The 16700-nt window shown below is 38.2% G+C and overlaps 1 protein-coding gene across 3 annotated transcripts in view; it reads left to right on the forward strand.

Moving 5' to 3' along the window:
- Positions 1-16700, forward strand: part of LOC122421111 (craniofacial development protein 2-like) — a 38241-nt gene that overhangs the window by 2512 nt on the left and 19029 nt on the right. For all 3 annotated transcript variants that reach the window (XM_043436911.1, XM_043436912.1, XM_043436913.1), the window contains exons 2-4: positions 9708-9825; positions 10941-11160; positions 11471-11595. In XM_043436911.1, coding sequence (XP_043292846.1) covers positions 9708-9825; positions 10941-11160; positions 11471-11595 — 463 coding nt within the window. The remainder of the gene's footprint in view (positions 1-9707; positions 9826-10940; positions 11161-11470; positions 11596-16700) is intronic.

The raw sequence follows: 16700 nt of genomic DNA on the forward strand, positions 1-16700 counted from the left end.
GAAGAAAGATGCACGTTAGAAACTTTTTTTTTTTTTGAGGCCATGACTATCTAAAAATAACCAGGTGACCCTCAAGCTTGATTTGGTATGAAATTCTGTATTCTATAATTTTTTTTCCATTTATTTTTATTAGTTGGAGGCTAATTACTTTACATGTATCTATAATTTTTTATCTGAATTTTGAAGGTATTCCTCCATTATTTTCTAAGTTTCCAGTGCTTTTATTAAAAAAATCTTGTTGCTAGTTTTTACTCGTTTACATAAAATTTGTCTCTAGACACGGATGGAATCTTGTCTCTGTTCCTGATACTTCCCAGTGGTTTCCTATTCTCCAGTAACTTTTAAAATTTGGGGGGGGGGAACAACAAAAAATTTAGGGGGGACAGTTTTCTTCATTTTTTTTTTTTGGAATCATCATCATTTATGTATTGACTCTTGCTACACCTTATGGACAGGTGCTTCTGTTGAGTTTTTTCTCTTTCCAGAAACTGTCCCTCAGTTTCTTCTCTGTGCAGCCTGGCATTGGGATTGTTGACTGGGGATGGCCAGGTGGACTGCTCTTTCCACAGTGACTTTGAGGTTTTTATTTTTTTTTATTTTTTTATTTTTTTGACTTTGAGGTTTTTAGAGGAGGTGTTGGGAGCAGTCAGAGCACACTATGATTGGTCGCACGTCAGCAACCCTTCACCTGTTTGACACTGTAGACCAGAAACTTCCAGAAGCCACTGGGGAGTGTGTGCTTTGTTTTCTTGCTGTCCTCATAACCAGGGTTGGGCATCAAAATATTTTTAATTTTGAAAAAAAATTTTTTGAAAACTTATAAATAGCATCATGTTCTGTTTCATGAGTGGAGCATCTCATGCTTTGTGGACAGTGATTATGCTTTAGGCGTCTCACCTTCTGAGATGGCCCGAGCTCTTTGTCTGTGTCTCTCCCTCACTTGCCAAGGTGCCTCCATCCCCTGGGGCCACTTTGGCCTTTGGAGACAGTCGGCATTCTGTGTATGGAATGTGTATCTCTAAATACATCTGCTTATCTATCAAATAATAATGATAATAATGTTCTAAATGTTTCTACTTTTAACTTAGGTACAGGAAAATTCACTCTTAGAGTGTTCTGTGATTTTTTTGACAAATGTTTATAGTTATGTAACCACGAGTGAATTTAACAGTTCCAAGGCCACTCTTACCTTTCCCTACCCCTGAAAATAGTATTATCTGTGTATAGATAGTTTTATTTCCTCTTCAGTAAGCATAGCTTTTATTTCTCTTGCTAGCCTATTGTACTTGGTACAGTTCCAGTGTGTATTGAATAGGAGTGGTGAGTGTGGACATTCTTGCCTTGTTCCCAGTTGTAAGGAGAAAGTATGAGTGTTTTACCATTCAGTGTAATGTTAGCTACAGGTTCTTCATAGATGCCTTAAGCACTTCACATGGTTGCCTGCTGTGGTTCATGGGGTCGCAGAGTCAGACACGACAGCAACTGAACCGAACTCATTACTTAGTCACATTACCAGGGCTGTGTAATTATGCAGATTTTTTTTTTTTTTTAATATTTTACAAATGAAGAGACTGAGGCACCCAAAGTTACTCAGCTAGATAGTGGATGGGCTGGGATTTGAATCCTGGCAGTCTGTGTATACTGCCCCTCCGGCCTCTATTCTTTATTTGCTGAGAGGTGAATTTTATCAAATGCTTTTTCTCCATCTATTGCTTGTGTGGTATTTCTTTTTTAATCTGTTAATGTGGTTGATTTTAAATTCATCCCACCCCACCCCCATGAAACTTACTGGATGTGTTATTCTTCCACGTGACTGGATTTGGTTTGCTAAAATTTTGTTGAAAAGTTTTGTGTTTGTTTATAAGTGATGTTGGTCCGTAGTTTTCTGGTAATTTCCTTGTCTGATTTTGGTATCAAATAATGCTAGCCTGATAAAATGAGGAAACAATCTGTTTCCTCTAAGTTGTTTTTTATTCACCCTAGGTGTTTGTCTTGGGCATTATCATGTTAGACACATTCTCTGATTTTTTTCAGTAATTCTTAGTTGTTTGATTCATGTTTAAGCATGGAAGACTGAAAAGGTGATGCAAGCTTTGAGTCTTTGGACAAGATTTGTTCATTTGCTATAAAAAGTGCTGAGGGCTTCCCTGGTAGCTCAGTGGTAAAGAATCTTCCTGCCAGTGCAGGAGACCCGAGTTCAATCCCTGATACGGGAAAATCCCACATGCCCTGGAGCAACTGGGCCCAAGCGCCAGCCTCGCCTCTAGAGCCTGGGAGCCACAGCTCCTGAAGCCCTGGCGCCCTAGAGCCCGTGCCCTGCCGCGGAGAGGTCACTGCTGAGAGAAGCTCGCACACCACAGCTAGGGTAGCCCCTGCTCCCCACAATTTGAGAAAGCCCGTGCAGTAGCAAAGACCTAGCACAACCAAAAATAAATAAAAAGAAAAAAATGCTGAGTCACTACGCTGTACCCTTGAAACTAGTATTATTAATCAGCTGTATTTCAATTTTAAAAAGATATGTTCATTTTGTGCTTTTTTGTCTGTAGGGATGTTATTCTGTTTCTTCTTCTTACAGTAACCACATGGAATTTAATTGTAGTTTCTGTTATTGTATAGTTTGAAATTTGCTTTTCTCTTATCAGTGCGATTGAGTCTTTTTTCATGTTTAAGACCCAGAGCCACGTGCATCTCTTTGTCTAAACTGTCTGCAACATTCACCCAGTTTTATGAAGAAAAATAAGTTTATAACAAAAGTGCATGAAAAAAACACAAAAGTGCGTGAACTTTGTTGAAAATTAGAAAACGCAGGCAATTAAACATTAAAAAAATCAGAATTACTACATTCCCACCACCTAGAGATTATCAGTATTGATTTCTTAGTGAAACCCACTCTTACCTTTTTCCTATTCCCAAGTGTTGTTATTAATATTTGTATTTTTCCCCAACCTGAAATCATACTTTTTTCATGTTTCTTTGCAACCTGCTCTTTTCAGTGAACATTCTTTCCTTGTCCATTTCAGTAAACTTTGAGCTCATCTGATAAACAAACCATATTCAGGTTTTCCCGGTTGACTCAAAAATGGCAATAGCATTTTTGTTTAAATCATGGTTGAGTTCAGGACTACTTGTATTATCCATACTTGTATGGATACTTGTATGCAACTACTTGTTGCATCCTTTACATCTGTTTTAATCTAGCACACACGTTTCTGTGACATAGATTGGCATAGGAGACCAGGCTGTATGTCCTGTGGAATTTTGTCTGGTTACTCCCTCATGGTATTAGGTGATTCCTTCGTCCCTTGAATTTCCGTTAAATTCAAGTGAGTGAGTGAAAGTTGCTCAGTTGTGTCTGACTCTTTGCGACCCCATGGACTGCTCAGCCCCTGGAATTCTCCAGGCCTGAATATTGGAGTGGGTAACCTTTCCCTTCTCCAGGGGATCTTCCCAAGCCAGGGATTGAACCTAGGTCTCCCGCATTGCGGGCAGATTCTTTACCAGCTGAGCCACAACAGAAGCCCAAGAATACTGGAGTGGGTAGCCTATCCCTTCTCCAGGGGATCTTCCTGACCCAGGAATCGAACTGAGGTCTCCTGCGTTGCAGGCAGATTCTTTACCAACTGAGCTATCACGGAAGCCCATGTTAAATTAGAAGTTAGATCTAAATGCTTGGTGGGTTGAAATAAAATAATTGTAGCTAAAAAAAAAAAGATTCATAGCTGATATGTGTGTTTCATAAGGCATAGTATCAGAAAACAAAATACCTGATTAATTCCCATAGTTGTGACTTGTGGAGCAGAATGAAGAGAGTTTGATTCCTTAATTGTGTAATTATTTTTTCCCTTGGAACTGGAAAGTGTTTTGTGTTATATTAGGTTGGTGCAAACATAATTGCGGTTTCAGACTGAATTTTAAATCATAACTAGGCTCAGATATCTTTATTAATCGAAATAGGAACCGTTACAATCAACACATTTTTGCCAACAACAAATAAGTTTGTTTATTCCTATAGCATAAAAATCTGTGCTTTGGGATTCAACGAATTCTTGGAAAGCATTTTCTGAATCCTGCTGGTTGTGGAAGCATTTTCCCTGCTAAAAATTGTCAAGATGCTTGAAGTGGTAGTCACCTGAAAAGAGGTCAGGTTATGACTGAGGAAACAAAACTTCGTAGACCACTTCGTTCAACTTTTGAAGTATTGGTTGTGCGATGTACAGTTGGGTATTGTCCTGGAGAAGAATTGGGCCCTCCTTTCTGTTGACCAATGCTTGTTGGAGGCACTGCAGTTTTCGGTGCCTTATATCTATTTGCTGATAATAGTAATCAGATGTAATACTTTAGCCAGGATTCAGAAAGCCGTAGTGGATCATACTGGCCGCAGAGCACCAAACAGTGACCATGACCTTTTTTTGGTGCAAGTTTGGGAAGCGCTTTGGAGCTTTTTGGTCCAACTACTGAGCTGGTCGTTAGCAGTTGAATATGATCCACTTTTCATCGCAGGTCACAATCCAATAGAAAAATGGCTCATTGTTGCGTAGAATAAGAGAAGATGACATTTCAAAAGGACAATTTTTTTAAATTTGCGGACAGCCTATGGCACCCACTTATTGAGCTTTTCCAACTTTTCAATTCGCTTTAAATGCCAAACGACCATAGGTGGTTGACCTTGGGTTCTTAGGGAACTTCTTGTATAGTTTTAAGAGGATCAGCTTCAGTCATAGCTCTCAGTTGGTCGTTGTCAACTTCTGATGGCTGACTGACATCTCATCTTCAAGGTCTCCTTTGCAAAACTTCTTGAACCACCACTGCATTGTATGTTTGTTAGCAGTTCCTGGCCCAGATGTGTTGTTGATGTTGTGGGTTGTCAACATTTACAACCTGCTTTACAATATTTTGAACTCAAGGAAATCGCTCTAATTTTCTTTTTGTGTAACATTTCCATAGTCTAAAAGAAGTATACAGTGAACAGCAAGTAATAAGTCATTAGCCCAAAAAAGGTGAGAAATGTGCCTTAAAATGATGTATAACATGACCACATTCATTTAATGTATTCTAAAATCAAACAGCAAAAACAAAACAAAAAAAATAAATAAAAAATAAAATCAAACAGCAAATTTCAGATTACTTTTGCACCAACCTAATAATATACTTAATTTTTAAAATTTAAATTGTCTTTAACCTTACATGATAATCTTTGGTTGAATTACTACCATCATTGTGGTGAGAGAGTGAGTCTTTTTCTAGTTTTGTGGTTCTTTTGCATTTATTGGTTGATGATGTTGGGAAAGTGCAGCTTTTCCTCGTCAATTGGGGTAGGATAAATATTTAATTCATTTCTCTTAATTACCAATTTTCAAAATTGGGAATAATCTTAATGGTAACCTAAAATGGTGCAAAGTATTTTTTCCTGTCTTCTGTTAATTTGTAATTGTCATAAAGGGGTAACGGTATTTTGGGTTTGTTTTTTTTTTTTAATCAATTCAGTGTGTTTCAGTAACAGTTATTCCTTTTAATGGTCTCGTCATCACTTTTGGCCACTAAAAGTTCTTTCAAACTAGATCTTATATCTGTTTAATGTGACCCATTATACTTAACTTCCTTGTTTTATGTCACAGCAGAATTTCCCCATTTCACCTTGTGTTTTCCTTCCCTCAAACCCGAAATTAGCTGCACTTTTTGGGGAACCCTTTTTGTGTAGAGTCACATGAAAGAATACAATCTGAGCTTTAAAGAAATGCTCATTGCTAGTAGAGTGACATTGCTTCTGTGCTGTTTCAGTGTTCACTGTTCAGAGCTATAAAATATTTACCTTAAAAAAATGTTAAGAGTTCTGAATTTTTTTCCGTGTAATCAGGGCTTTAAATTTTTTTTTTTTAATTTTAGTTTAATTTTTTTTAACACCAAAAACATTTTGTATTGGGGTATAGCCTGTTAACAATGTTGTCATAGTTTCAGGTGAACAGTGAAGGGACTCAGCCATACATATACATGTATTCATTCTCCTGGAAACCCTGCTGGCACATAACCCTGCCATCCAGGCTGGCACATAACATTGAACAGAGTTCTGTGTGCTGTACAATAGGTTTTTGTTGGTTATCCATTTTAAATACAGCAGTGTATACATAACCTTCCAGAAGTCCTTAACTATCCCTCCCCGGACCCCTGCAACCATCAGTTCATTTTTTAAGTCTGTTGAGTCTAAGAGTTCTGAATTTTAAATTCAGCTTTAACATTTGTTTTCACTTAATCTACTTGATTTTACAATGGTGTCATTTCTCTTACTCTGAAGATCTGGGTTCTTAACATTATTAGCATAACAACTTCCTTCCTTTTATCTATATTATAAAAGAAGTAGTTTCAAAATAACAACACTGATGTTACTTCTCATAATAGAACTTTTCTGGTCTTTAACCTTTTGCTAAGGATATACAGTCAAAATACTGTTTCTGAAGTCCTTGGAATAAATCCTTTCTTAGTGGGTTGTGTTATCATTTTGGTTATGTTTATATATTTATTTAAACTTTGTGTAATTTAAGAGATTTTCAGAATCCTGGCGAGAGATAAACACAGAGGACTCTTGCTTCTGCCACTGCCTACCCCACTGTGTTCTGCCCTGGCCCTTAGAGATGGCAATTTTCCTTAGTCTCCTGTATTTCCTTATCGTTTTGCCTTTTTAGACTCTATTAGTATAAAGTACCCGTGAACTTCCAGATGTTCAAGCTGGTTTTAGAAAAGGCAGAGGAACCAGAGATCAAATTGCCAACATCTGCCGGATCATTGAAAAAGCAAGACAGTTCCATAAAAACATCTATTTCTGCTTTATTGACTATGCCAAAGCCTTTGACTGTGTGGATCACAATAAACTGTGGAAAATTCTGAAAGAGATGGGAACACCAGACCACCTGACCTGCCTCTTGAGAAACCTGTATGCAGGTCAGGAAGCAACAGTTAGAACTGGACATGGAACAACAGACTGGTTCCAAATAGGAAAAGGAGTACATCAAGGCTGTGTATTGTCACCCTGTTTAATTAACTTATATGCAGACTGCATCATGAGAAACGCTGGGCTGGATGAAGCACCAGCTGGAATCAAGATTTCCGGGAGAAATATCAATAACCTCAGATATGCAGATGATACCACCCTTATGGCAGAGAGTGAAGAGTAACTAAAAAGCCTCCTGATGAAAGTGAAAGAGGAGAGTGAAAAAGTTGGCTTAAAGCTCAACATTCAGAAAACTAAGATCATGGCATCTGGTCCTATCACTTGATGGCAAATAGATGGGGAAACAGTGGAAACAGTGTCAGACTATTTTTTTTTGGCTCCAAAATCACTGCAGATGGTGATTGCAGCCATGAAATTAAAAGATGCTTACTCCTTGGAAGGAAAGTTAAGACCAACCTAGATAGCATGTTAAAAAGCAGAGACATTACTTTGCCAGTAAAGGTCCGTCTAGTCAAGGCTATGGTTTTTCCAGTGGTCATGTATGGATATGAGAGTTGGACTGTGAAGAAAGCTGAGCGCTGAAGAATTGATGCTTTTGAACTGTGGTGTTGGAGAAGACTCTTGAGAGTCCCTTGGACTGCAAGGAGATCCAACCAGTCCATCCTAAAGGAGATCAGTCCTGGGTGTTCATTGGGAGGACTGATGGTGAAGCTGAAACTCCAATACTTTGGCCACCTCATGTGAAGAGTTGACTCATTGGAAAAGACCCTGATGCTGGGAGGGATTGGGGGCAGGAGGAGAAGGGGATGACAGAGGATGAGGTGGCTGAATGGCATCACGGACTTGATGGACATGAGTTTGAGTAAATTCCGGGAGTTCGTGATGGACAGGGAGGCCTGGTGTGCTGTGATTCATGGGGTCGCAAAGAGTCAGACACAACTGAGCGACTGAGCTGAGCTGAACTGAGTATAAGGTAACACAGTACAGTGAGGTACCCACCACTGTCAGTTTGTTTTAAGTCATTTTACTCAGGTTTTAGGAGGAAGCGAAATTACATTTGTGTGTTCAGATACCTCAAGAGACTTTCACTTGACACTTGGTGTCTAAAACATGACTTTCTTCAGTTTTAGAACCCTTGTGTTGACTATTCTGTCGGCCTCAAATGCTTATTTGCCAGGTTTTCTTATGGCTGGCTCACTCTCGTCAAAGTTTTGCTTTCTTTTTTTTTTCAGTAGTGAATTTGTTTATTTTTGGTTGTAATGGGTCTTCTCTGCTTTTGTGCATGCTTCCTCTAATTTTGGCAGGCAGAGGCTACTCTCTACTTGGGGTGCACCGGCTTCAGTAGTTGCAGCTCTCGGGCTCGGGTTCAGTAGTTGTTGTGGAGTCTCCCCAGATCAGGGATCGAACTCATGTCTCCTGCATTGGAGGTGGATTCTTATCCACTGTGCCACCAGAGAAGTCCAGGAATTTTCTCATTATTTTTTTCATTTTCTGAAAAATTTTTAGTCATCTTTATTTTGTGAATGCCTCTCTGAGGCATTGATTATAAAGGTTTTTTTTTCTTTTTCCTAGTTTTGTTTCCTCTAAATTCCTTTGTTTTCAGTCTTGCCTTTGATAGTAGAGGCTTTCCTCAAGTGTTTAGTGGTCTTAGTTCATTGTGAGTGAATATTTAAAAGCTAATTGGAAGTCCAGGATTATTAAAAATAGCACTGTTTATAATGGTCCCAAACCAAATAGCTGTCAACAGAGAAATGAATAAATAAATTGTGGTATAGTCTACAGTAAAACAATATTTAGGGATGGGAATAAATATGCTACAATTCTATGCAAGGAACTGGGTGACTTACAAATGGAATGTTGAGTGAAAGATGATGTATGCAACAGTACATATTATAAGTTTCTTCCTAAAGCTTAAAAACAAGTAAAACTAATCTGTCATGTTAGACTTGAGGATAGCGGTTCTCAGGGGGATGTGCCTGGTGCTAGTGATTGCAATAGGGCACCAGGGGCTTCAGCAAAGCTGCTCATGTTCTGCTTTTCGGATGGGTCTAGTTACACTGGAGTGTTCAGTTTGCTTAATTTCATTGACCTGTACTTTAGCTCGTGTGCTTTTTGGTATGTTATACTTGCAATTAAAGCTTATGTGAAGTAAAAAGGAATAAATCTGGTTGAATCTGTGTGTACAGGATCTGTTGACAGCTACCCACAGAATGTGGTCAGACTGGGCATCCAAGGAGCACTTTTGTTGGGGACCCTGAATGTCACTGTCCAAAGGTGGGAAATCAATATATTTGCTTTTTCTGCTATGTCTAGCTTGAAGTCTTTAAGCCTTTTTTAAGCCTCTTTTATTGATAAGACAAGGTATGTTTTGTTTAGTTTGAAAGATGTCCAAGATGAGGTAGAAACATCAATTTCTTCTTTGAAAATTACAGGAGTAGTTTTGAAATTCCTGTTCATTCATTCAGCATATACTTCTAAAGATATGCAGATCTGTGATCTCATGGTATGTGGAGCATAGCAGAAATTGCAAACATTAAATATAAGTGGGATAAGTTAAGGACGGAATTAGGGACTGTCCTGGTGGCCTGGAATAGGGGAACTTATCATGTCTTCAGAAACAGGGAGGACAACTCTCAGAAAATTATCCTTTACTCTGGCGAAGAACAGAGGAAAGCACTAGACTTTTTTCTGAATGAAAATGTGTCATCTTGATGTCAAAAACTTTTATTCCTGTCTGTCTGACCACCCTCTTATGTGATTTCAGGTGGAGAGTGTCATGAAGATGCTGTAAATGAATTAGTGAAAGAAGGTGAAATAGGTGCTGAAGAGGAAACACAGAAAACCAAAGGGACAAAAAGAAAGGCTGAGAGCGTTCTGGCCAGGTGATGCTGCCCTCAAGGCCCTGCAGTCTGGGGCTGTTGACACAACCATCCAGATCACTGGCATTGGTCTGATGACAGATTTCTTGCTGCTAGAATTTCTAACCTTTTCTCATTGAGGGAAATATTTGGTGACATTTTAGGATTTAATTCTCATTCTCTGGAAAGCTTTAAAAATTTTTGAGCTTTAATTAAAAAAAATCCGTGTGTAATAAGTATGCTTCATTTAAAATGAAAAACTTAAAAAAAAAGGAAAAAGAAAATGAAAAACTTAGAAGTTCTCTGGCTGTCTAGTGATTAGGACTCTGTGCTTCCAATGCCATGGCCTGGGTTCAATCCCTGGTTGGGGAACTAAGAGCCTAGACGCTGTGTGATGTGCCAAATAGGAAAAGAAAAGAAAAACTCAATTACTAGAAAAATATGTACCCCATCCCTAGCCTTTGTTGCTTTGTGAAATTATGAAATTTCTCAAGTTATTTAACTCAGATAAGGGAATCTTTCAGTAGAAGTGTTCCTGGACATTAAAAAGTAGATTGTAGAAAAAGAAATTTGAGTATTAGGTGATTCATTTGAAGTCAGAATAGCATTAAGCAATTTAGTCTTGGGTTCAGTGCTTTTATCCTTGAGTTTTTCTGTATTCCATTTTTGCTATCTTCAGAAAATATTCAAGAAACAAGGCTTCCCACCCCTCACCCACTGAGAGCCCTAGGAAGAGACAGTGTAGATAAATCTGACAGTCTCTCTCATCAGTCAGTCTCAAAAGTCAAAAATATCTGGTGTATGTATGTTCTTAGAGCTCCCTTTTTTAACGTAACTGATTCTGTAAAGTGATTTTGGGTGTTTTCTTGGTGAGAATAGATAGTCCTAACTCAAGTAGAACAGCATATATTTTGATTCTAAGTGTTTTGGGAAAATGCTAACTGTAGGAGCTGGGTTCTTTTTTTCTTGTACAGAATCTCAGTTTACCTCTCACACCCACTGTATCCTGTGTGTTAATGAGTAGTCCCTGATTTAAAGTTTTCTGAGGTTTACAACATTATGTTTGGAATTCAGGAAGGGATAACTGAAATTATTTTGCCCATTTATTTTGTCTTTTCCTTGCGATTGTTGGTGATTAGGAAGAGAAAACACAGTGGCCTCTCACTACAACACGAGGACGAGGAGGATGCCAACAGGGAATCTGGAGGAAGTAGTAGTGAGAAGGAAGATGCAGCTGCAGAGCAGGAAAAAGGCGTTGAGTCAGAGGATGCCAGGGAAAAGGAGGAGGAGGAAATGTTGGCCAGCTCCGTCAGTGATGTAGAACCAAAATCAGAAGTGCCTCCGAGTACACAAGTTAAAGTAAGTTAATAGTTGAACGGGATGAATGTTTTTCAGAAATTCCCCAGGTAGACTTTTTAAATTTGCAAACTCAGATTTGGGGCTTAACAACAGAACTCAGACTAGCGGCCTTTTAATATTAATCCTACCAAGTGGAAAGCAAAGTATTCCCTATAGGAGGAAACACAAGATTTTCTAATCAGGTCAGTTTTCAGTGAGAATTTAAGTGTTTAGAGATGAAACAAATGTTAAGAGTTGCCAGGAACAACACATTTGAGTGGAACTTTTAGTTTTTATTTTGTATCAAACTTAATACACTTCTTTTTCATAGACAGGAGAGGAGAATAAAGAGATGAGTTCAAGTAAAGTGGTCAAAGCAGAAGAACAAGAGAAACCTAAAGAACCAGAAGAAGTTAAAGTCACCAAGGTGTTTGATATTGCTGGTGAAAAAGTCAGGTAGGATGACATTTACAAACTTCAACCTGGTTCTTTTAAAAAGAAACATCTTTCTTTTAATAATATTTATTATTTGTTTATTGGCTGCACTAGGTCTTCATTGCTGCACCTGAGCTTTCTTTATTGAGGCAAGCGGGAGCTCCTTTCTAGTTGAGGTGCATGGGCTCCTCATTGGGGTGGCTCCTCTTGTTTGGGAGATAAGACTTAGTTGCTCTGTGGGATGTGGGATCTTCCTAGACCAGGAGTCAAACCCTGCATTGCAAGGTGGATTCTTTTTTTTTTGCAAGGCAGATTCTTAACCACCTAAATGGAACATCTTTCTAAATAGGGTTAGACATCTGTACTTGTACCAACCCATCTAAATAGTTTGGAAGAATTCTATTAGAACTCAAGGTTCTTTACTATTATAACTTAACAGTGGCTCCATTAATTATAAGGGAACATGAGAATGGTCCTTTAAGATGTGGTAATGTAGTTTGGGGGTATGACGTATGAAGTGGATGACTAAATAGAAACAAGAAAATGTAAGAGTTAAGCCTTATATGTTTGGTTCCACCTACTTGTTGCCATGCATTGTGACTTTGGCTGTTTCTCCCTTTATTACTTTCCTTAAAATTGGTGTATGTGAAAAGTGAAAGTTGCTCAGTTGTGTCCAACTCTCTGCCACCCCATGGACTGTACGGCTCTTTGAATTCTTCAGGCCAAAATACTGGAGTGGGTAGCCTTTACCTTCTCCAGGGGATCTTCCCAACCCAGGGATAGAACCCTGGTCTCCCACATTGCAGCGGATTCTTTTATCAGTTGAGTCACAAGGGAAGCCCAAGAATACCAGAGTAGGTAGCCTATCCCTTCTCCAGTAGATCTCCCCAACCCAGGAATAGAACCAGGGTCTTCTGCATTGCAGGCGGATTCTTTACCCACTCAGCTATCAGGGAAGTCCCCAACTTTTTCATATATAATCCTCCCCCAAACCTTTGAATCAGGTGACAATTAAAAGTACTAAGAGACATAGACTAAGGATACCACATAAGCCAATTAGAATCAGATAGGTTCAAGATGGCAGACAAGTCAACTTCCACTGGACCTTGATCCTCAGGTAGCAAGCTGAGTGACACACCCAGAGGCGCCATGACAGTTCCAGGGCACCATCAGAAGACCAGAAAGTGGGCGGCGGCCCAGCTCCTGGACATCTCCACCCCTTCCCCAGAATAGTTGGAATAATCCTCCAACTTGTTAGCAGATGAAATTACCCAGCTCATGAAAGCTCACTGTGCCACATTTCTAGAGAAGTTTGATTCTGTTACTATTATCTCAATATTTTTTCAAGCGATTCATAGCTTTGTTACTAGTTTAGAAAAGCAGTATAGTCTTAATACTCTGGCTGTTCTGGAAGAGAGCCACATGCCTAGAATTTCTTCTTCCCCATTTATTTAAAATTATAATATGAAAACAGCAGATCTGTAAGATACAGCTAGATAACAGATGAAGTTCCTGCTTGCATAGTGATTTGACTTAGGTCTGTCGTGAAATGATTAGTAATAACTGTATTTTCAGAAGTCATCTTCCATGCTTTACCGGTAGTCAGTTCCAGTCATTTATCCCATCAAGTTATAATTAAATTTACGTTGTATTTCAGTGGGAAAAAGGAATTTCCTATATGTGAATTTTTTTTATGGAAATTACAACTCAGAATATTGTATGAAACGTGTTAACTTACAGGAACTGTTCTTCAGGCTTTCAGCTTTCACTCCTACTCTTATAATTTATTTGCTTTTGAAAAATATGTTGACTCGGTTCCATGTGTGAAAATACTAAGATGATCAGGAATACCAAACTGGGAATGCGCTTGTTGCCCAGATGTTAGGACTCCGTGCTTTCACTGCTGAGGACCTGGGTGTTCAGTTCCTGGTTGCAGGAACTGAAACCCTGCAAGCTGGGTGTCTTGGCCAGAAAAAGAAAAATACCCAAAAAACCCCTCCAAACCAAGCATATAGATGAGCATGTTTTACTGTGTAATTGAGATCTTTAATTGGGCACCATATGGTTATCATTTCTCTTTTGGAAGAAATGTTTATTCTGTATCTCATCATTCTTACGGCACTTTCTTCATAACCATTGTACCTCAACATATATAACATCCACTTTTATGATCAGCTTTCAGTTTATCAAACATAGCCTTTTAAATTTAATGCATTAGCTTTACATAAGTCATAGGTTTTACTACCTTGATAAGAATAATGGGGTTTTTTGTTTTTGTTTTTTTGTAGTAAGATGTTTTTCAATGAAGGAAGCAGTGTGTTGATTTGTGTTCTAACACAAACTCCTTAATCTAAACTGTTTCCCTGTCCTGCAGCTGTGTCATTGGAACTTATTCTTGCTAACACTTAGACTTCAAATCTCATCTGATGTTATGTGATCCTACTTTTACTTTAACTGACAGATAACTGTCAGTTCATGTTTGTCAGCAAGAAATGGATAAGAGACTCATTTATATCATACTCATGTTTAAATCACATATGCTAAAATAACTTGCCTATCAACAATAAACTGTCATTCTTCAAATTGTTTTGAAGAAATACTTTGCTAACTTTGTCATAGTTTCTTTATCATAACCCAGATCCTGAATACTTTAAGCCATGGTGTCACTGGAAAAGAACTGGTTTTAGTGCCGCATGATCAAAAACCAAGCCCACTGAATGAAGGCTCATAGACTAAAACCAAGTTTGACTTCACTAGTCCTTCATTAATGAAATGAGTCACTTTGGAGTCACTTCAATTAGCATCATGTGGTTTACTACTGCTGCTGCATCAGAAAAGATGAGGGTTTTTTCTTTTTTTTTCAGAAATGTATGGTTTGGTTGTTTTGCCACTAGGACTAAAAATAACACCAGTTTTATGTTCTTAGTTTACTTACTGAATTGTCAATTTTTAAAGTTCCACTTGATTGTTACAAAGTAAAAATATAAAGATAAAATGATTGTTAAAAATAACAATTTATACAGAGAAATGCTTACATTTTATCAAATTTCTGTGCTTAAATTGATAAAACAACCCTAAATTTTCATGCACACTGTAATGTGGTCTTCCTGCACATGAATGATACACTAATACCACATTGAAGCACCTTGCAGGTTTGATAGTACCTGAATTTGGTCTATGCTGTGTTTAATGCAATGAGTTCATTATTCATGTCCTGAATATTATGACATTGTCAAATTGTTATGCACGTTTTTAACTCTTTAACTCAAAATTTTTATACATCTTATCTTGGAACAATAGCAGATAGTTTTCCATGCTCACGTTTTTGTTAGCTTTATATACAGTTCTACTCAAATCTTTCCACAATTATTCCAAAATGTTCTTCAGAGCTGTGTGTCTTGTCCAATCCCAACGTCCAATCCGAGATTACCCTTTGCATGTGGTGTTAAGAGCCCATCTGTGTGGCAGAATGTCTCAGTTTCGGTTGTTGAGTTGTTTCCTCATGGTTAGCTTCATGTTAATCACTTGGACCATCAATACTACGTTGGTGATGATTTGTCCTCCTCAGCGCATCACATCATCACCTCCTGACATTGGTGCTGATGAGTTAGACCGCTTAGGTGATATCTGTCGGGATTCTCCATTACAAAGACAGTCTTTTCCTGTATAATCATTTTTGGTACCCATTAAATCTTAATGATGTGAATTAATAATGTATTTTGCTGCCAGAAATCACACTGGGAACTATTGAGTTGTCCAACAGAGGGTAGTAGAACACTGATGTGAACCTCTAATGCTTTCAGTGTCCTAAAAAAATACACAGAAAGAATTTACTATGTCACTAGGAATACAATTTAAATACTGGAAATCTTTCTTGGTTTGTATTATTTCTCTTGTATCACATTGGCTATCTAAGGAAGATTTATTATAACTTTACCATTGACTTGACAGTAATAAAGGCTGGTGAATAACTATTGTTATGAGAAATTATTAAATTTTCTGATCGAATGAAATTTAATGGATTTATTAATATTTATAAATATAGTTGACACAAATTTTTTATTTTTTCTTTAAAAAAATTTTTCCCCCTATTTCATTTTTTAAAAGCAAATGCATGGTGATTTTACATACCACATGAGTATCCGGAAAGCCTGCTGTTTCTGTCATTGTCTGAAGAGAGCAGCCCCATGTCTATCAAAGAAACAAATATGAATGAGGAAAAATCCTTTTTTTTCCCCATAAATATACACACTCACATATTTTATATTCAAAAGTAATATATTCTCATTACTTTCAACACACACATTGCAGAGTTATATACTGTGCCAGGTGAAAGTTCTCTGAAAGTCAGTAGCATAATACATGTTAATTTCTTACTCGTGGGGAGGAGTCCGGTACAGGTTGGGTAACACTCTATCTTACTACTTAGCCATGTAGACACATAGGAGACACATAGACTTTAGACTTCCTGTGGCAGGAAGAGTGAGTAGATACATTTTCATTTAATTTGTCTGTTTTGAGAATGAAACTTGTGTCATCAGCCCTGCACTTTGAATCTAGGACTTCTGTGGTGACATATACTCTTCATTTCATGGGGATAATAATGTCAGGTTCTGGAAGAGCATAGGAGTTGGGAAATTTATGGCAACTATCTTTGGGAAATAGAATTTACTAAAGGATTCTCTCTAGCAGTGCTACTTCATCTCTAGATGAGAAAAAGTAACCTAGCCCCTTAGAAATTAGTGTTTTCATGCATGGGTTGTAAATGTGTTAGCTGTTGCTATAGGAATGCTACAGCCCATCCCAAAACATACTGGTATACCACCAAGCATTTTATTTGTTACACCTGTTTCTGGGTATCGAGGGTTCAGCTAATCTAGGCTTGTCTCCTAACTGCTGGTTGGGTTGAGACATGCAGCATGTGTCTGTCAGCCATCTGGGACCTGCAGCTCCCTGAGAGAGGTATTCAAGGGCAGGTGGAACAGCGCAAATGCATTTAAAGCTTCTTTTCCTGTCACATCAGTTAATGTCATTGACCGCTGAAGTAAGTCATATATCCAAGCTCAGCATCAGTGGGGTGGGGAAGTACCTTCTTGGACACGAAGAAAGACGTGAACATTTGGGGA

The sequence above is a fragment of the Cervus canadensis genome, chromosome 18 (assembly GCF_019320065.1).
Source record: "Cervus canadensis isolate Bull #8, Minnesota chromosome 18, ASM1932006v1, whole genome shotgun sequence".
Lineage (NCBI taxonomy): Eukaryota > Metazoa > Chordata > Mammalia > Artiodactyla > Cervidae > Cervus > Cervus canadensis.